This window comes from Rhinoderma darwinii, chromosome 3 (genome assembly GCF_050947455.1).
Source record: "Rhinoderma darwinii isolate aRhiDar2 chromosome 3, aRhiDar2.hap1, whole genome shotgun sequence".
Lineage (NCBI taxonomy): Eukaryota > Metazoa > Chordata > Amphibia > Anura > Rhinodermatidae > Rhinoderma > Rhinoderma darwinii.
The window spans coordinates 153,546,957-153,568,036 of NC_134689.1; the positions used below are offsets into that span (position 1 = coordinate 153,546,957).

Sequence of the window (21,080 nt, forward strand, 5' to 3'; positions counted from 1 at the left end):
TAAGGGAAACAGAAAGGCAGGACTCCAGTGGCCAAAAAAAGTGCAAGAATTCACTGAGCAGTGAAAAACATCACCTGGTCAGATGAATCCAGATTTCTGTTGCACCATGCCGATGAGAGGGTAAGCATTTGGGGCAAGCAGCATGAATCGATGAACCCTTCCTGCCAGGTGTCAACAGTTCAGGCTGGTGGAGTAATGGTGCGGGCAATGTTTTCTTGGCACACCCTGGGTCCTCTGATACCAGTGGATAGATGTTTGACCAGTGGGGCTTACCTAAGCATTGTGGCTGACCAAGATCAACCCTTCATGGCAGCTGTTTACCCTATGACAGACGGACACTTTAGCTTCAACTGCTAGAAGCTATCCTGTCCACATGGGCCAATATTCCTGCAGAACAATTTCAACACCAGGTGGAATATATGCAATGACAAATTGCTGCAGTTCTGAAGGATAAAAACAAGTCCAATGTGTTACTAGATGGGTGTCTCTAATAAAGTGGTAAAATGGCTATTGAGGGAGTGTGCGTGCACACATGTAATCTTAAAAACCAGTATATTCATAGCTACCCGATCATCCGCACCACTTTGCACTGTTGTAAAGTTTGGTAATTCTGAATACTTAATGTAAATAGGATCTACATTCTATACACTATAAAAAAAATCATCTTTAAAATCCACATGCTACTGACCTTGTGTAACTCCACAGGAGTCGGCGACATAATTTCTTTCATCTCTTGTTTCATTTTTCTCATGGACACAGATTTTCTCCCCACATCAGATGGTAATGTGTTGCTGCGGGTATTCTGGCTGTAATGTGGTCTGACAGAGCTCTTTTCTTGGAAACTTGCTTGCCGGCCCAAATGCCCCCGAGGCAGAGAGTTTTCGTGATTCAAACTCAGCGTGCTGCCGGACATGATGGTTGCCTTTAGCATAAACAGAAACAACAGCTCTTAGTAACTGTTCATATTGTGCTCTCCAGTCATAGCTTCAAGGGTGGATCTGGAGAAACTAGAACTGTGAACATGTGTTGATCAAGACTGGTTGAGAGATTCTAGTGTAGAGCTGCATATGCATAGAACAGTACATTAGATATTTATATATAATATATAAATCTGGAATCTGCATCTCATGCATGTGGCTTGTGTTACGGGGCGGCTGGATATAGTACGTTTTATGTAAATGGTAGCTCTTATAACTAGATTTGTTTTATGCAATTACAGTATTATTAGAAGTCAGGGATTTTATTGAGCAGCAAAGAGAACCGTGGTCAACCAATGACTTCAAGCCGAATGTAGACATCGTTCAGACGGAGCATTGCTGCAATATAAACGATGCATGCATCCAACGGAAGATTAATTTTTATTGTATCCAATAGCAAACCGCTTTAGATGTCCTTCACACAACTCCTGGGACATGTATAAATGGTGATGTGCACAAACCTTTTTGGTCACGGTCCAATCTGTTTTCATTTCATTACACAAAATTCAGTATTGGTAGTGTGACCATGAGGAAGTGAGAAATTCTTAATTAACTTAGGCCTTATTCACACGAACGTGTTTTACGTCCGTAAAAGGTGCGTGAAAATCGGGATTTTCACGCGCGTCGCACGAACCTATGTAAGTGAATGGGGCCGTTCTGACAGTCCATGATTTTCAAAACTCACATGTCCTATACTTGGCCGTTTTTCGCGCATCACGCACTCTTTGAAGTCAATGGGTGCGTGATAATCGCGCACGGCACATGGAAGCACTTCCGTGTGTTCTGCGTGATTCGCTTAACAGTAGATAAGGAAATGAAGGAAAAAATAAAAGCACTTCCTTCATCTCTTTTTCTACACTTCAAAACCGCATGGCATATGTGTAAAAATCATGCAGCCAACACTGATGACACACGGAAGTGCAACGCGCGCTAAACGCTGTGTTTTTTGCGTGCACAAAATGCACACGCTCGTGTGAATCCGGCCTTATACACATTTGCAGGTAGCATGTATTTAGCATAACATTAGTTACTTTCACATTGTGTTATCGGCGGCGCTAACTCAAATGTCGCTTGCACATTATTCCACATTATACATGTCCCCCTTAGAACACAGATGCAGTAGAGGTAAGAAGATCCCGAATCAGTCCGAAGGCAGGAGCAGAGGACAGATCTTTCCTACATGCTATCAGCCAACACACACAGCAGCCTCTTGGAAACAGGCACATACTGTTGATGCAATGTGTAAAATATACACTCCCCCGAGCTGTGGCTTCACGTTTACGCTTGTTATTACAGAAGTGTGTGTTATGATCAGCACCATCTGTCCTAGTATCCTTATTCTATCTAGTGTAGAAAAGCAAAACCACATACATTACATCAACATATTGAGGGAGATCTATCGAAACGGGTGCAAGGGAAAAGTGGAGTAGTTACCCGTGACAACCAATCTGTTTGCTACTTTTATTTTCCAAAGGGCGTCTGAAAAATGAGAGGTGGAATCTGATAGGTTGCCATGGGCAACTACTCCACTTTTTATTTGCACCCGTTTTGATATATCTCCTCCTTTTGTTCACTGTGGCTGAAATATGAAATGGATAGTGAACATAAAGCATACATTATCTATGTTTATTGTGACGCTGAATGTATGTTTCTTTATCAGCCAAGTTGGGGAGGGGCAAATAGAATGAATAAAGTATTGATCATGGGGCAGACACATATCTCCAGTTCTATGAACCTATACGATTATTTATTATAAGCAGCTCCTTTTATAAGATGCCATTTTTAGATTACTTGATCATTTAATACTTTTCAGAAGAAAAAGAGAGTGTCCTTGTTGTCCATAACCAATCCGCTTTCATATTCTAAACAGCATTGGAAAAATTAAATGGGTAACAAGGTCACTTTTTCCCCAGATTTTATGTATGAGAACCAGGCTCCTTATCTCTTATCTTAACTACAAATTAGGAATTTTCCAATAACTGGATTGGAAGCCGGGACAATATGTACAGATCAATATTACGCCACTATAATTTGCCACTAGACCAGATTGGACAATGTGGGCACTGCCGGACCAAAGCATTTATTTTTTAAATGGAAAAATTGAATGTCATGCCCAGAGCAACCAGATTCTAGCGGTATTTTTTTATTTTTTAAATGCAGGTATATTTGCCCCATATCTAAAAAGTGTTCTAACTAACTCCTTTGTAGTGTATTTACGATCATACATGTCAGTTTAGTTTATAAGACAAGGGTATGCAGTGACAAGCTGTGTATCTACATGCTGTATTTTACTTGCACGCCGCACTCTAGCCATGACAAGCAAGAGTTAAGATCAACACACAGTAAGCAACACGCAGAAAATGTATACCAAAAGAATCATGTTCCTAGAACATTTGTGGCTGTCAGCTTTCTCCTGTGAAAATAATAAAAGGATGTTATCTAAATAACAGGACGATTGTCTGGATTGTATTCATCAGGATTCACATGTTACCTCTAGTTCTCTCAGAATTCCTGACTGTCCACAAGTTTCTAGGTCTTCTAGTGCTTGAGACCAGAAGTTCTCCTCTTGCTCAGCTTCTGGATCCTCTAGACCGCCAATAAATCTAGAAATATAATTTACATAAGAATATAAAGAATGCCATACAGGTTACTTGCGGAATTGGCCCATTAACCCTATCAAAGATATTTGCTCTGGGATTACCATGGGAGTTTTATTTGCGCCAAACATCAGGAGCACATGGCATGCTTTTTATTATGTGTTTTAAACACTTTTTGCACCACTCTATAGAGTCCTAAAATGCGCCAGATTTATTAATGGCATGTGCCCCAATTTTGGTAAAAAATACTGGAGTAAAGTAAGCAAAGCAAGATGTGGCGTTTAGAAGAGAAAAGTGTCTGACATGTCTAGCTAGATGCGCCAAACCTGTCACACAGCATGCTCTACTGATACATTTGGCGCATCTTCTGCCCACCTGGTCTAATTTTATGTTAAGTTTCAGAGAGTAAAAATAAATCTGCTTCTGTTTCTCAAACTGGGTCCCAAGGAACCCCAATAGAAGACGAGTAATGGTGAACAAAGAGCATGGTGCCGTTACCACCTTGACATTTAAGCACACAGACAAATCCATTGCTGGAGCCTGGCAGTTCCCACAGTGCTACCTGCTACTCGGGTAGATAAATCAGCACTCTCAATGGTGGGCTCTTGAGCCGTCAGAGGAGAGCTGCAACGACCCCTCATACTGACATCATTGGAGAAAAAAACATGCATTATACACCTTTCGTTATAACATGTTACCAGGGCAATTTGTTATACCAGCTGTGGGTGTCATGCCTCATCAGTTCAATGGTGAGTTTGCATTTCTACCTTTGTAGTATCTTCATGGTGGGAATTTCTAAGAGAAATAGTGATCTCATCAGTAAGACAGGATTGTTTGCGTGAAGCTTTTACAAGTTGGCATTGGTACCCTGTGTGTTCTAACTACATGAGACATTTAATCTGTGAGTACGGGCCTGTTCACATCAGCGTTGCCTTCCGTTGAGGGGTTCCGTCGGAAGTTTCCGTAAGGTTAACCCCTCAACCGAAAGGCAAACGGAAACCTAAGCTTCCGTTTCCCTCACCATTTAACTCGATGACGGAAACCTAGCTAATGGTTTCCGTCTGTCACCGTTGTGACAAGGTTCCGTTGTTCTTGACGGAACCAATAGCGCAGTCGACTGCGCTATTGATTCCGTCAAAACGATGGAACCCTGTCACAAAGGTGATAAACGGAAACCATTAGCTAGGTTTCCGTCACCATTAAGTTCAATAGTGAGGGAAACGGAAGCTTAGGTTTCCGTTTGCCTTTCCGTTGAGGGGTTAAACTTACGGAAACCTCCGACGGAAACCCTCAACGGAAGGCAACGCTGATGTGAACAGGCCCGTACTCACAGATTAAATGTCTCATGTAGTTAGAACACACAGGGTACCAATGCCAACTTGTAAAAGCTTCACGCAAACAATCCTGTTTCCTTTTGCCTTTCCACTAAGAGGTTAACCCAACGGAAACCTCAGATGGAACCCCTCAACGCAACACAGACGGTGATGTGAACACAGCCTAAGGCTTTATTCACACGAACCTGTCCGTTTTGCACGCGTAAAATACGCAACGTTTTTTCTGCGTTGCAGTTCCATGTGACATCAGTGTATGGTGTGTATCTGCATTTTTTACGCGCGTATGTCATCAGTATAGGGATGCACGATGCATCGAAACTTCTATACTGTTTCGATACTCTGCATCCCCAAACGGTTCGATACCGTTATTTCATGTATTTCAATACTTAGCTGTGCGGCCGCACAGCTCAGTATTGTAACACATGAATGTATGAGAGCGGGGCTGCGGCCGCACAGCTCAGTATTGTAACACATGAATGTATGAGAGCGGTTCTGCGGCTGTGTAATTCAGCCACTTCCCCGCTCCTGAGTCCTGATAACAAGTGCGTGGGGTCAGGATGATGCGATGCAGCCGGCGCTGCACTAATGAGCGGCGGCACTGAAAACAGAACATGGCGGGCGCTCTGCAAAACACCCCCATGTTCTGTCCTCAGTGCCTGAACCGCTGCTCATTAGTGCAGCGCCGGCCGCATCACCTCAGGCTGACCGCGCGCACACTAAGGGCATGTTCACACGAGGGCGTCCGTAACGGCTGAAATTACGGGGATGTTTCAGCCTGAAAACATCCCCGTAATTTCAGCCGTAACGGCATGTGCAGGCGCTTGAACGCCACGTCCATTACGGACGTAATTGGCGCTGCTATTCATTGGAGTCAATGAATAACGGCTCCAATTACGGCCAATTTACGTCTATTTACGCGCCGTTATTTGACAGCGGCGCGTAAATATACACCTCGTGTGAACAGACAAACGTCTGCCCATTGCTTTCAATGGGTAGATGTTTGTCAGCGCTATTGAGGCGCTATTTTCGGACGTAATTCGGGGCAAAAACGCCCGAATTCCGTCCGTAATTAGTGCGTGTGAACATACCCTTACTGTCAGGTGCGGGGGCAATGGTTGTATTACACAGCCGCAGCCCCGCTCTATAACGGCAGGGATCAGAGAAACCTCTCATCTCCACCGCTATTCCCCTGAATGCTGCGATCACAGCGGACTGCAGCATTCAGGAGAAAATGAGAAGGGGGATGCCCCTTGGATCGTTACAGGGATTTCCTCTGACGCGATTGAGGGACATACCAGATATGGGCAGACAGCCCAGGGTCCATTGCAGAACCCCAGGGCTGTTTTACCATATTTCCTGTTGTTAGGGCATACTTAGGTATGTCCTAACAACTGCCTGTGTACTATACGTACACAGGATAATGTACTGGGATATAGATATATGGCAGTACATTAAAGTTTAAAAAATAAATTAAAAACAAAGTAATGTTAAATTTAAAAAAAATACACATTCACCTTTTTTACAATAAACATTAAAATAAGTCTCAATACATAAAATATACACATATTCGGTATTGGCGCGGCCGTAATAACCTTCACAACAATTTTTTTGCATCATTTATGATGTGTACGCTGTAAAAAAGTAAAATAAAAACTGCTTTCTATCACTTATTGTGAGGCACAAGGTGTGATGAATTTAACCTCCACGTGCCTCACATTAATAGTAATTAACCCCATCATGTACCTTACACATTAACCCATTATGACTGTGAAACAGGATGGGGTTAATTACTATTAATTTGAGGCACGTGGAGGTTAAATTCATCATCACACCACGCACCTCACATCAGAAAATGGAAGAACTATTTTTTTTATTACTGTTGGCAAAGTATCGAATTGATATCTAAATCGCAAATACTACACAAAGTATCGGTACTAAAGTCCAAATTCTGGTATCGTGACATCCCTACATCAGTATGTCACGCTTTTCACGTTAGCAAAATAAACTGAACGAGGTGTTATTTTTCAAAATCATTTCTTTAGCAACTGTTGCGTGAATCACGCACAGCACACGGATGTGCGTCCGTGTGCTGTCCGTGATTTTCACGAACCCATTGACTTCAATGGGTGCGTGATGCGCAAAAAACGCACAAGTACAGGACATGCAGTGAGTTTCATGCAATGGACACGCTGCGTGAAAAACACCGAATGTCTGAATGGCCCCATTAACTTGCATAGGTCCGTGCGACGTCTGTGATTTTCACGCGTGTAACACGGATGTTTTTTTTTAAAATATCTTTTTTATTATCAGTTTTCACATTTTCTTACAAACATTTCACGTAACAGTTACATCATGAGTGCGCAGCACTCTACTGTCATGGAATTAACTTTTAATTAAATTCAACATAACACATAAAAATATAAACACATGAACATGGCATAATTGTCTATCTTCAGATGGACCGAAAGCATGACTTCCCCCAACCCCGACACGACCTAGGTCATCAATAAGTTTCTACTCATCCTTTTTCCCCCAGCTGATTCAGAGTTGCAACCCCCCTAAAGTGCCTGCCAAGAGCTGTGTACAATACCACTTTGTGTACTGGAAGGGCCTAACAATTTCCGCTATTTCGGCTGCTGTACATTGCGATTCTATGAATGTTTGCCACTTATCAAATAGCTTCTTGGTTCCCGTTTTCTTCCTCCTTTCCATCTCCACCCTCTCAAGAACCAATAACTGTTTCAGCCGCGACACAATCATTTCTAAACCCGGCATGTCTGCCTCTAGCCATTTACTCAGGAGGCATCTCAAGGCTACCAGTAGAATCGTGTGCACCAGCACGGGAGGTGATCTCACTCCTCGAGCACCCTCTTCCTCCGGCGGCCGCGCCTGATGGAATAGTAGCGCTTGCGGCGTCATTGGGAGATTCGTTTTCCAATGGTCCTCAATATATTTCTGTATCATCCCCCAAAATCGTTTCGTGTGTACACACCCCCACACCCCATGCCACAAATTCGTCAGTGGTGTATTGCACTTGGGACAACTTGTAATGCGGTCAGGGAAAGATTGTGAAGGCAGAATATTAAAGCCATATATAGCTGCATGCATCAAATTAAAATAGGTTTCCCTCCAGCTCTCATTTATCACACTCTTCCGTACCGTCTCCCAACCCCCCAGTATGATCTCTCCTATACCTGGATCCTGAGTCCACCGTTCCCAGCTTTTAAAACTAATCCTTGATTGCGGCCGAACAAAACCATCTCTCAATGCTCCATACAGTCCCGAAATGGTCGCCCTCCCAGTTGTTGGACCCATGACCTCATCCAGAGTGTGCGAGGTAGCTTCCTTACTCACATCCCTGAGCCTGGAGGTGCAGAATGCTCGTACCTGAAGTACTTGCAAAAAATTGACCCTCCCGTCTATGTGTCTGAGTTTAGTGGTGATTTCCTCCCCAGTTAACCACCTCTTTTCCTCTGTGTGCATAAGATCCCCTGCATTGCCCATGCCTACCCTCCCCCATGAGGCAATTCCGTCCCCCTTGTCTATTCCCGGTTAGAACTCTGGATGTCCGCTTAACGGCATATATTTCGAGACCAGGTGAGGTAGCCCAAACTGTTTGCGTACCACTTTCCAAGCTAGAACTGTATCTCTCAATACAATGGAGGTTTTGAGACGGCACGGAAGAGAAGCAACTCTACAATGTAACAAAGCTTTTAGGTTCCAGGGTGAGGCATACTCCCCCTCCAGATCTAAGTTGGAATAATTGCTTGTCTCATGAAGCCAATCTACTACATGGCGAAAAAGACAGACCACGTTATAACCCCATACATTCGGAAAGTTCACACCCCCTTCTTGTTTACCCATCATGAGCTTGGTAAGTGCTATGCGCGGCCTTTTTCCTGCCCATATAAATTTAGTGAATGAAGCCGTCAGTTTCGAGACATCCACATGCTTCAATAATAGAGGAAGTGTTTGAAAGGGGTATAGCAATCTGGGAAAACTAACCATCTTAATCAGATGGCATCTTCCCAGGAGGGACAACGGCAATTGGCCCCATCTAGTGAGTTCCGCTTGTATTTTTTTAATTAACGGGGGATAATTTAGGCCATACAGAGTGTCTGGTGCCCTCCTTATTTTGATACCTAGATAAGTAATGCAGTGCTCAACCGGTGATATCCCGCAACCCAATGATTGCCAAAAGGTCTTAGGCAATGGCCTGCCCAACTCCAGCAGTTCGCTCTTAGCTATGTTGACTTTATATCCCGAGCATTGCCCAAATTCCTGTAAAAATTGAAAAACCTTCCCTAAATGCTCTTGAGGATTCGACATAAAAAGTATGACATTATCAGCGAACAGGGCTAATTTCACTGCACAAGACCCTACTTGAATGCCTCTGAACATATCCGATTCCTCCAGGTATCTAGCCATAGGTTCCAATGCCAGATTGAATAACAGGGGTGATAGGGGGCAGCCCTGTCGTGTTCCTTTATGTAATTGGAAGGGATCTGATAGGAACCCTGAGGAGTGAACACGTGCTTGCGGGCTATTGTAGACTCCCTTCAGGAAGACTCGGAAGTCTCCCTGAATGTTCATTTTGTCTAGCACCATCCCCAGCCATTCCCATTGTATGTTATCAAAGGCTTTCTCTGCGTCTAGCGCTAAAAGTGCCAGCCTGGTACCTGGCTGGGGATCATGCCTGACTGTTTCTAGCACCGTCAACACCTTGCGTAGATTTGTCACTGCTGCCCTGCCCTTTACAAAGCCTATTTGGGACTTTCCCACCAGTATGGGTAGATACATAGCCAGCCGATTGGCCAAAATTTTTGTGAGTAATTTCTGATCTTTGTCTATCAGCGAAATGGGACTGTACGACACCGGGTCAAGAGGATTCTTCCCCTTCTTGGGTAGCACCTTTATATGCGCTACTTTAGCCTCTGCTGGTAAAGCCCCCGTGCTTAGTAAAATATTATAGTATGCCACCAAGGTACGGCTGATTTCTTCTCTCAGAGATTTAAAAAACTCCCCTGTGAATCCATCCGGACCCGGGGCCTTTCCATTAGATAAGGTCTTAATGGCGCTCCAGACTTCCTCTAATGTAATCTCTGCGCTCAAGTGACCATTTTGCTCCTGGGTGAGCCCTGGCAACTTCACCTTCTCCAAAAATTCCCTCCCTTTTTGGAGATCTATGGGTGTTTCTGAGTAAATGGCTTGGTAGTACTTACTTAATATGGTATTGATTTTTTTTGGGTCTGAGGTAGAAGTCCCATTTGACTCGTTAAGTGTTGATATGTGCGATGGTGCATACCTCCCTTTTGCTAATCGCGCTAATAATTTGCCCGCTTTATTGCCGAAACGCATTAAATCGGCATCAAATTGGGACCGGTAAATACGCTCTCTTTTGTCTAACCATTGATCAAACTGTCGCTTGGCTTCCCTCCATTCCTCCCCCAATGGCAGTGATGGAGAGTGTAGAAATGCTGTGTATGCACACCGTAATCTGTCGCTCGCTGCCTTGTATCCTTCGGTCGTCTTACGTTTAAGATTAGACATATATTGCATAATTTTTCCTCGTATTACCCCTTTAGCTGTACGCCAATACAATGACGGTTCCGAGCGATGTGATACATTATCCCCATCAAATTCCATCCACCACCCCTTAAAGGGAATGTATTGCCAGAAAAACATGTTTTTTTTAAAAAAAATTAAACATTTAGTGTGTGGGTGATTAAACATTGTTCAAATTTTTTTTATTTTTTTGCACGAGTCCAGGAAATATTATAAATTATTTCTAATTTATAATACTACCCATTTTTGGTCACTAGATGGAGCTGTTCCCAAAATTGCAGCATTGCAACATTGGGTTAAAAGCCCTCGCTCTAGTGAGCTCTCAGCATTCCCCCCTCCTTTATCCTGGCTAGTGCCGGGATAAACGAGGGGTTTGAACGATGTAACCTCCTACACTGTGTGTCGCCATTTTTTGAGCTAACCCACAGTGTAGTAGGTTTACATACAGTAGTAAACACACACAAACACGAACATACATTGAAATCTCTTACCTGCTCCTGCCGCCGCGGCTCCCTCCGGCCCGTCCGCTCCGTTTGCTGCCGCTGGTGCAAGTGCAAGTGCAAGTGCACAAATACACATTATGAATACTGATGGTTTCCCCTGCATGCTCCATCACTAGATGGATCCAACGGCCCTCGTCATCCCGCTCCTGAGACACCAGTGTAAACACAAAATTTTTATGTACCAAAATTATAACTCCCGCCTTACCCTCCCTTGCCGACGAGCCAAAAACCTGCCCCACCCAGAATTTTTGCAAATACTTAAACTCCGGCTCGGTAAGGTGAGTTTCCTGCAATAGGGCCACATCTGGGTGCAATCTTTTCATGTGTCTTAAAAGTTTGGCCCGTTTCTGTGGGGATCTCAGCCCTTTAACGTTCCAAGAGACTATTTTCATGTTATTGAGCCATGTATAAGATGAGCTAAAGTGCCTAAAAGTCGTGCTAAGTTCGGGGAGTCAGATCCGTCTTTTTCCAAGAGCCATGTATAAACATTAACAACATAACCAAAACCCGGCTTATAAGCCAGAACCAACAAGGCCAACCGGCCCTTATCTAACGAAACCCTCAAATCACCTGCGGCAAGGGTTAGCAGCCCCTTCATACCCACTGGCGTACGTGACTTCACTTTTTTCTGTTATGTCAGAACACGCCCCTCCCTCCCCCCCAGCCTGCACCTATGACTCCTTCCCTGAGGAAGTAACACCAGCCCTTGCCCCCTCATTACCTCTTTGTCGCCTGTGCACACTGTTATACATTTCCATATCATCAATTTTAACATCCTAGCGTCCATTTGGATTATATCTTAATGACTTTTATGCAAACAGACTTAAAATCACATATCCACATGAATCTTGCTTCATCTCAAGGTTTCCCTACCTCCTTTTCCCATATCTTCTATCACAATTTCCCCCAGTCTGCCATCTGTGACAGATACAGCTAATCCCTTGCGTGGAGGAGGCATTATCTCATTCCCGGTCAGTTCCACCCACAAGGAAAAATCTCAGAGCCTGATCTAACTCCCTCACTAATCTTCTGTAGTGAAAATGCAGGGAAATACCAGAGTGCATACATTTCAACCTTATAACCTTGTAACATTATAACAATAGGCCAGCTGTTGACCGGTACAGAGTCTCCCTCAAAATTTTCAAATTATCTGTAAACTTATCTGTATCTGGTCGGAATCTGCAATTGGTCTACAGCGTCCACAAAATCATCATCACATCAGCTTAAATAAAATGTGCTGAAAATAAAATGTGCTGAAAAGCTCTTCGTCCTTCAATCAGGAGACGTGGATCGGGTGCGGTCCCGCGTACGCCTCTGCGGTTTCGGAGAGTCCCCTCCATTTCCGGCTCGGCCGCCCCGGGATCTTCCAGGTGTGGGCATTAAAGCTTCTGTCCAGGTTCGCTCCATATTTAGTCGGTTCCGTTTGGCTTCTCTCGACTTGCGATTCGGACTGTGTACTGGACTGTGACTCTCCTCTTGCTGTGGTCTGCGCCTACAAAGCTCCGTAAGTGCGTCCTCCGCTTCCTGTGGCGTAGTGAAAACCTTGTTCCGTCCGTTCTCTTGAAACACCCGCAAGATTGCTGTGTACTGCAGGTTAAAACGTATTTTCGCTTGGAACAGCGCGGTGCAAATTTTGCTGAAAGCCCAGCTTCGTTTTGCAACTTCCGCCGAGAAATCCTCAAAAAGTAGCACTTTCATGCCCAGTATTTCCAAGGGACGCGATCAGCTGCGGAAAGCTTTCATAAGTGCCACCTTATCATTGTAATCCAACAGCTTAAAGATTACTTGTCTGGGACGAAGCGAACTGTGGTCGTCTGTTGCTGGGAGGTTTCTGGGGTCCGGCCCCACTCTGTGCGACCTCTCCACCCGGCAGGGACGGGGAAGACCTAAAGCTTCTGGCAATGTCCTCTCACACACTCGTTGCAAATCAGAAGATATCACCGCTTCTTTCAGCCCCACCAGTCGCAGGTTGCTCCTCCTGGAGCGGTTTTCCAGATCCTCCACCTTGTCCCCCAACTGCGTAGTAACAGACAGCACCCCTCTGAGTTTGGATTGCAGACGCTCATTTTCCTCCTCCAGCAGCGTCATACGCTGCTCTAACTCATCAGCTCTGATAGTGACTTGTGCCAGCTCCGCATGCACGCGGTTTAGGGAATCTTGCACCGTTTTTTCCAGCGCCTTTTGCTGGTCTGGCGCTATCTGTTTGGCTACTTCTCGGGCCAGGGCTACATAATCAATGGCTGCAGGAAGAGCGGACATTATGTGCTCTGTCGGGCTTGAAAGCTGGGACTGATGGTGCTGCAGCTCATCTTCCTGTGTGTATAGCAGGGTCGCAGTGGCGGGAAGCGCCGCCATCTTACCTCCCTTTACCACGGCCGCGGCTGAGTCTTCCATGGCTGGCTTCTGCGCGCTTCTGAGGAGGTACCTGTCCATACAGGCACCACCTGTGATGATTCCGTGTGCAGGGCTGGTGACTTCACCGCTGATTGTCGCCGCCGAAGCGACTATTAGAAGCAAATAGGCTGGACGGGAGCGGGAGCTCAGTCACTCGCGTCCTGCATCTCCAGCGCCGGAACCGGAAGTCGTAACACGGATGTTAAATACGCTCGTGTGAATTAGGCCTAACAGACATGTTTTGTTACTTGTTCACAGAAAACGATTCTTTATACCTATACACTTGGAGAACGCACAACCAATATCACACAGGTTTAACCACAGCTCTATCTGGTTTTAATCCAAACGGATCCCCAGTACAGCCTTATTATCTTTGCTGCTTGTTTAAGTAGCCAATGTATTCCAGTAATAAAAATCTAATTCAAGTATTATTCCACAACTCTGTCAAAAAGCTACAGGATGACTGCAGTCTGCTATTCCACAAAACAGCACGTGGTCGCTGACATGGAAGTTGTACAGGATTCTAATTCCGTCAGCAGCACTTTTGTATTACTGGAAAGCTTCTAATAATAGCAACATATTAGGAAATGTCTGCAATTGCCTAATACTTCTGTATGATCATCAAGAATGAACCTGCACGTTAAAAGTTTTTTCACACATTCAAAATATAGCACCAGAATTTACATTAACATAGCTGCAAATTGGGGAAAAAGCTTACTCACCGCTAAAAAGATGCTGTAAATTGAAAATTTCACTTTATTAAAGTGGCAATAAATTCTGCTGGCAATGTGGACATGAAACTGATCTGGCACGGAGTCCTACACTGCAGATGGACCATGCTATATAGAAAGATTATGCGGTTTTCCCTGACACTGCACTAGAGGGTGATTTACATATAGAGGGCACATATATCGTCCAAACAAATGTAACACCTAGACTAAAATGCATACTTTTTTAATACTGCTAAACTGAAAGTAATTCTTTTTCTTGTGAATAAAACTTCACCACATAGTAAATTTCAATATTGCGTGAAAATAAAAAGGGTTAGGTGACTTGTATCAACTGGGGAGGTTTTCAGGACCACACATATTTATAGTGTTGTAAAAAAAAATACATAATTTTGAGCATGGCAGGCTTTGGCGGTGTGCGACCTGTGCAGTCAAAAGGGTGCATCACTGGTCCCTACTGAAAGGGGCGTCCCAGGCCCTGATGGCCTAGGCACTTGGGGCTCGCATTCCTAATCCCACACTTGGTGCCTGATCCTATTGGCTGTACCGAGTCTAGCTACATTCCCTAGTTTTATCATTGGGCAGTATCATTTAGGCAACTGTCTGGCAATGTTATTTGGGCAATGTATGGTTATATTTTCACTGTATCACTGTATTTAGGGTGCAATAAGGTACACCATAATGGCGGCAACAATAGACGTCACTGCACAGGGCACCATCTAACCTTATAAATCTGTTGCACTGTATCTCCATGAATCACCAAAAACATCAGATCAGCATTCATTGCTATTAGTGTTGTTGCCAAATACTATAATGTAGTAAAGACAGACTGCAGGCCCTAACAACTCAACCAGGGGAAGCAGTGGCATTTTCCATATGACAATTAGAAAGTCTTACTTGGTTGGCACAGTGCTGGTTTCTATTCAGTCTGTACTGACCAAATTTTGTAGTAGTGACTTTCTAGTTTAGTGACGTACATGAGGTTGCAGCTGTAGTATCACCGACAATACTGCAGACATTTCACTTTGCAATATAGCGGCATGGGATTAAGTACACCGGTAAAAGACCAAGGAAGGGGGGGGGGGGTTATCAATAGTACTGTTCAGCTATAAAATACCAATGCCACATGACAAATAAACGGTCAATTTATAGCATACAAGGGTGGTATACAGAGGTACAACCTGTGTTGCATCCTTGCAGGTCTGCACCATCATAGAGCTGCCATCTAGCGACCTGTAGAGGCCCTGGATCAACTTTATAAATGCTGGCAGCAGTATATGTAAAAACTTACCAAGCGCTAAAGCACTCAAGTTGAAAGCTTCTCCATATGAATCCAGTTTATTTCTGCTAACCCTGTCAAACAGAGCGTTTTAATCTCCCTGACTAGCATTTTTCATTTCAAATGAACTGTCAGAGCATTAGATTAAAAAAGAAAAATCTGTGAGTGCTCAAAATGTCAGCAGCAATTAAAGGGAGAAGGTTTAACGGGACGGAGAAAGTACAGACATAAAATGTGATGGCACTAAGTGACATCCCAACACATCTGGCAATGGATGGACTAGTTCTGTACATTGCCCACTTCTATGGCACTCATCAAGAAAAGAGAAAAACGTACCCACTGGTTGTTGGTCTTTCCCACTCATCATCACTAAGTACTGTATCCTGAAAGTGGTTATTGGTCGGTCTATTCAGAGGAGACAGACTGCCCTTCTGTTTTGGATTTCTCCATTCATATGAATTGAAACTGAATCCAGAGGCTTGGAAGTTAGGTCCTGAAAAAGTCACAGAAACCTTAAAACTGGTAACTATATGTCATAATAAGTCATTTTCAATAAAAATAACGAATTACTTTAATTTTACCAGCACGTTATTTGATTATATTGAAATGGGGTTCAGGCAGCACACTCCTTATATGTGAAGTTATTTACGGGTGCTCGTTCCCAGGTGTGTTGACCTCCTTCCCACTAGAACAATCCAAAATGATGAGAAATGGGACAGTGCTCCATTGCAGGTGATATGCTTCACATATTTCTTTATTGATAATCCACGTCACACAAAACACCAGTGCTGTGTATCAATACTGTAAGTTTAAGGCAACGTTTTGGGTACTAGACTCTTCATCAGGCTCCATTATGTGTAGACCAGTGGAGAAGGTAGGTGATTAGACTGTAATTCACTTCTAGTGGCTCTCGTACAGAGCTCCAAAGCAGCCGTTTTGCTCCAATCCACTTACTGAAATTTTTTAGATGATAGACACTGGTCCAGTAACATCATAAATGGCTAACAGCAAAACACAGGGCATTTTGTAATAAATATATATAGTCCAGATTTTTGAGAGGCACACATTAGTAGCCAGTTTGGCCACTTTAGGAGTCAGGCAATAAAAACCTAGATAGGAGCTAGTTAGCCAATACGATTTGTCATGCCTTACATTATGCACAATGTAATACTGTGTTTACGGAGCCTGTACAATGGCACACATAGTCCCTACAGATCCATATTTCATCATAGAAGCAATGATTAGTGGTGGTCAACCTAACATTGTGTGGGCCTTAAAAACGGTGTATGACGCTATTAAAGGTGCGCACAGCAGACATACACACATGTTATGCCATTGGAGATGAGAACGATACCACAGAGCCCCCCATAACAGAAGAAATCAGAGAAGCTCTTCTGTTCTTTACGGTTAGGCACAGCGCTCAGCATACAGAAGAACTCATGACTGAATATTATCCTTGGAAGAGTTACTGCCTATAAGAATTTGCCTTTCCCTTCACCTTTGGCCATCATTTCCCTAAGTGTTTATAGTGAGGATGCATATACTGATTTGAGCATAGAAGATATATGACCAGTTTACACCAATCACACAAAGGTCTTAAAGTGGAAGTAGAAAATGACCTGCATTTCTGAAACAAACGACAAAGAGAAAATTAAAAAAAACAGTAAATTGCCTAAAATGGCTACCCATTGTCCAAGGGTTACATTTGCTATGATCATTATGGCTTCCATCAAAACTGTAGTCTGTATGTTGTTACTGATACCCAACCTATAGAGACTGATACCAATGACAAGTATTTATATTAGGGTATGGGAAGGCCAAAATACTAATCCACAATCCACCACCTTCACAGTTTACCCAAGTAATGCAACAGTGTTTAACACCAGATTATTTACCTTGACTTCCGAAAGTAGCGTCAACAGCAGAGCCATCCCAGGACTCCACTGCACTGTCTACACTTGGCACAGTGGTGGAATAAATATCTGAAAGGTTGCTGGACTTCTGAGTAACTGGAGTATCATCTTCACCGTCGCATAGCTCACTTATTCTACCAGATGATGTAAATGCTTTAGGACTAGTTTCTGAAAGGGAAAGACAAGTTTTTTTTGAGATGTGAGAGTATTCTACCGGCTATTAAATTTATTGTTTGGCTGCAGTAGGAAAGCTACTGGCAATAAGAAGACCCTATGGCACTATATTCCGGAGAGATACTCCCCTAGTAGGAATATTTATGGGGGAGAATATCACCATAACATGACGTCCAATGGAGCATGGCACTATTTTTTTTCTCTGTTGGAGAATATATACATACTTGGACTGGGAGATTAATCAAATTAATTTTAATAATTTGCCATCTTGGCGCCTGATGGTAACAGTAGAAACATTGCGGTGTGTCCATAGTCTAGAGTAAATGTTAGACTAATGCTTATGTTGCTTTTTAATTTGGCGACCCAAAAAATATATAATATGGCTCCTACATTTTTATACTTCGTGGCCAAAGGCGCCCAAGTGACTTTATTTTAGCCTGGAGCTCTGCACTGCTCAGCACCTTTTGGTCTCAAAGAGAATCAGGGACTGTCCAACAGAGTTAAAAACAAATGCATTCTTGCACAGACTAGCCCTACCAGTATCCAAGGGGGTAGGTCTGTGCAGAAATTTATTTGTTGTCCTAAGGGAGCCATATGGAACTGAAGCTGATGGTTTATGGGCTAATCTCTTCCACCATTTTACTTTTCAAATGCATATCAGGCCAATAAAGTAATATACACATTCTATAGATATCAGTATATATTACAGTATTAACCCCTTCCCTCTTTAGCCACTTTTGACCTTCCTGACAGAGCCTCATTTTTCAAATCTGACATGTGTCACTTTATGTGGTAATAACTCCGGAATGCTTTCACCTATCCAAGCGATTCTGAGATTGTTTTCTCGTGACACATTGGACTTTATGTTACTGGCAAAATTTGCTCGATATGTTCAGTATTTAATTGTGAAAAACACCAAAATTTAGCGAAAAATTGCAAAAATTAGCATTTTTCTCAATTTAAATGTATCTGCTTGTAAGACAGGCAGTTATAATACACAAAATTGTTGCTAATTAACATCCCCCATATGTCTACTTTAGATTGGCATCGTTTTTTGAACATCCTTTTATTTTTCTATGACCTCACAAGGCTTAGAACTTTAGCAGCAATTTCTCACATTTTCAAGAAAATTTCAAAAGGCTATTTTTACAGGGGCCAGTTCAGTTGTGAAGTGGTTTTGAGGGCCTTATATATTAGAAACCCCAAAAAAGTCACCCCATTTTAAAAACTTCACCCCTCAAAGTATTCAAAACAGCATTTAGAAAATGTCTTAACCCTTTAAACATTTCACAGGAATTAAAGCAAAGTAGAGGTGAAATTTACAAATTTCATATTTTTCTGCAGAAATACATTTTTAATACAATTTTTTTTATAACACAGAAGGTTTTACCAGAGAAATGCAACTCAATATTTGTTGCCCAGTTTTTGCAGTTTTAGGAAATATCCCACATGTGGCCGTAGCGTGCTACTGGACTGAAACACCGGCCTCAGAAGCAAAGGAGCACCTAGTGGATTTTGGGGCCTTATTTTTGTTAGAATATATTTTAGGCACCATGTCAGGTTTGAAGGGCTCTTGTGGTGCCAAAACAGTCAAAATCCCCCAAAAGTGACCCCATCTGGGAAACTAGACACCTCAAGGAAATTATCTAGGGGTGTAGTGAGCATTTTCACCGCACAGGTTTTTTACAGAAATTATTGGAAGTAGGCCGTGAAAATTAAAATCAACATTTCTTCAAAGAAAATGTAGGTTTAGCGATTTTTTTTCTCATTTCCACAAGGACTAAAGGAGAAAAAGCACCGCAAAATTTGTAAAGCAATTTCTCCCGAGTAAAACAATACCTCACATGTGGTAATAAACGGTTGTTTGGAGACACGGCGTGGCTGAGAAGGGAAAGAGCGCCATTTGGCTTTTGGAGTTCACATTTAGCAGGAATGGTTTGCGGAGGCCATGTCACATTTACAAAGCCCCTGAGGGGACAAAACAGTGAAAACCCCAAACAAGTGACCCCATTTTGGAAACTATAACCCTTGAGGAAATTATCTAGGGGTATAGTGAGCATTTTGACCCCACAGGTTTTTTGCAGAAATTTTTGCAAGTAGGCTGTGAAAATGAAAATCTACATTTTTTCAAATAAAATGTAGGTTTAGCTAATTTTTTTTCATTTCCACAAGGACTAAAGGAGAAAAATCACCATAAAATTTGTAAAGAAATTTCTCCCGAGTAAAACAGTACCCCACATGTGGTAATAAACGGCTGTTTGGACACACGGCGAGGCTGAGAAGGGAAAGAGCGCCATTTGGCTTTTGGAACTCAAATTTAGCAGGAATGGTTTGCGGAGGCCATGTTACATTTACAAAGCCCCTGAGGGGACAAAACAGTGGAAACCCCCCACAAGTGACCCCATTTTGGAAACAACACCCATTGAGGAAATTATCTAGGGGTATAGTGAGCGATTTGACACCACAGTTTTTTTGCAGAAATTATTGGAAGTAGGCCCTGAAAATAATAATCTACATTTTTTCAAAGAAAATGTAGGTTTAGCTAATTTTTTCTCATTTCCAGAAGGACTGAAGGAGAAAAAGCACCACAAAATTTGTAAAGCAATTTCTCCCGAGTAAAACAATACCCCACATGTGGTAATAAACGGCTGTTTGGACACACGGCAGGGCTTAGAAGGGAAAGAGCACTATTTGACTTTTTGAGATCACATTTAGCAGGAATGATTTGCGGAGGCCAGGTCACATTTGCAAAGCCCCTGAGGGGACAAAACAATGAAAACGCCCAAAAAGGGACTCCATTTAGGAAACTACACCTCTTGAAGAATGCATCTAGGGGTGTAGTGAGCATTTTGACCCCACAGATGTTTCATAGAATTTATTAGAATTAGGCAGTGAAAATAAAAACAGTCCTTTTTCTTCAATAAGACGTAGCTTTAGCGCAAATTTTTTCATTTTCTCAACAAATAAAGGAAAAAAAGAACCCAACATTTGTAAAGCTATTTCTCCCGAGTACGGCAATACCCCATATGTGGTCATAAACTGCTGTTTGGGCAAACGGCAGGGCTCAGAAGGGAAGGACCGCCATTTGGAGTGCAGATGTTGCTGGATTGGTTTCTGGGCACCTGTGGGCCCAAAACAGTGGAAACCCCCCAGAAGTGACCCCATTTTGTAAACTACACCCCTCAATGCATTTACCAAGGGGTGTAGTAAGCATTTTAACCCTGCAGGTGTTTTGTAGAAATTAGTGTGCGCTCAATGTTGCAGAGTGAAAATGGGATTTTTTTCCATAGATATGCCAATATGTGGTGCCCGGCTTGTGCCACCATAACAAGACAGCTCTCTAATTATTATGCGGTGTTTCCCGGTTTTAGAAACACCCTACATGTGGCCCTAATCTTTTGTCTGGACATATGACAGGGCTCAGAAGTGAAGAGTACCATGCGGAGTGGAGGCCTAATTTGGCGATTTACAAAGTATTGGTTCACAACTGCAGAGGCTCAGATGTGAAATAATAAAAAGAAACCCCTGATAAGTGACCCCATTATGGAACTGCACCCCTCAAGGCATTTATTAAGGGGTGTAGTGAGCATTTTCACCCCACAGGTCTTTTCCATAA

The 21,080-nt window shown here is 43.0% G+C and overlaps 1 protein-coding gene across 7 annotated transcripts in view; it reads right to left on the bottom strand.

Moving 5' to 3' along the window:
- Nucleotides 1-21,080, bottom strand: part of GRIP1 (glutamate receptor interacting protein 1) — a 472,389-nt gene that overhangs the window by 6,978 nt on the left and 444,331 nt on the right. For 5 of the 7 annotated variants that reach the window (XM_075856910.1, XM_075856912.1, XM_075856911.1 and 2 more), the window contains 5 exons: nucleotides 17,273-17,458; nucleotides 15,714-15,870; nucleotides 3,469-3,580; nucleotides 3,346-3,390; nucleotides 689-922 (listed from right to left, as the gene is read on the bottom strand). In XM_075856910.1, coding sequence (XP_075713025.1) covers nucleotides 689-922; nucleotides 3,346-3,390; nucleotides 3,469-3,580; nucleotides 15,714-15,870; nucleotides 17,273-17,458 — 734 coding nt within the window. The remainder of the gene's footprint in view (nucleotides 1-688; nucleotides 923-3,345; nucleotides 3,391-3,468; nucleotides 3,581-15,713; nucleotides 15,871-17,272; nucleotides 17,459-21,080) is intronic. The other 2 variants (XM_075856913.1, XM_075856908.1) reach the window with 1 other exon arrangement.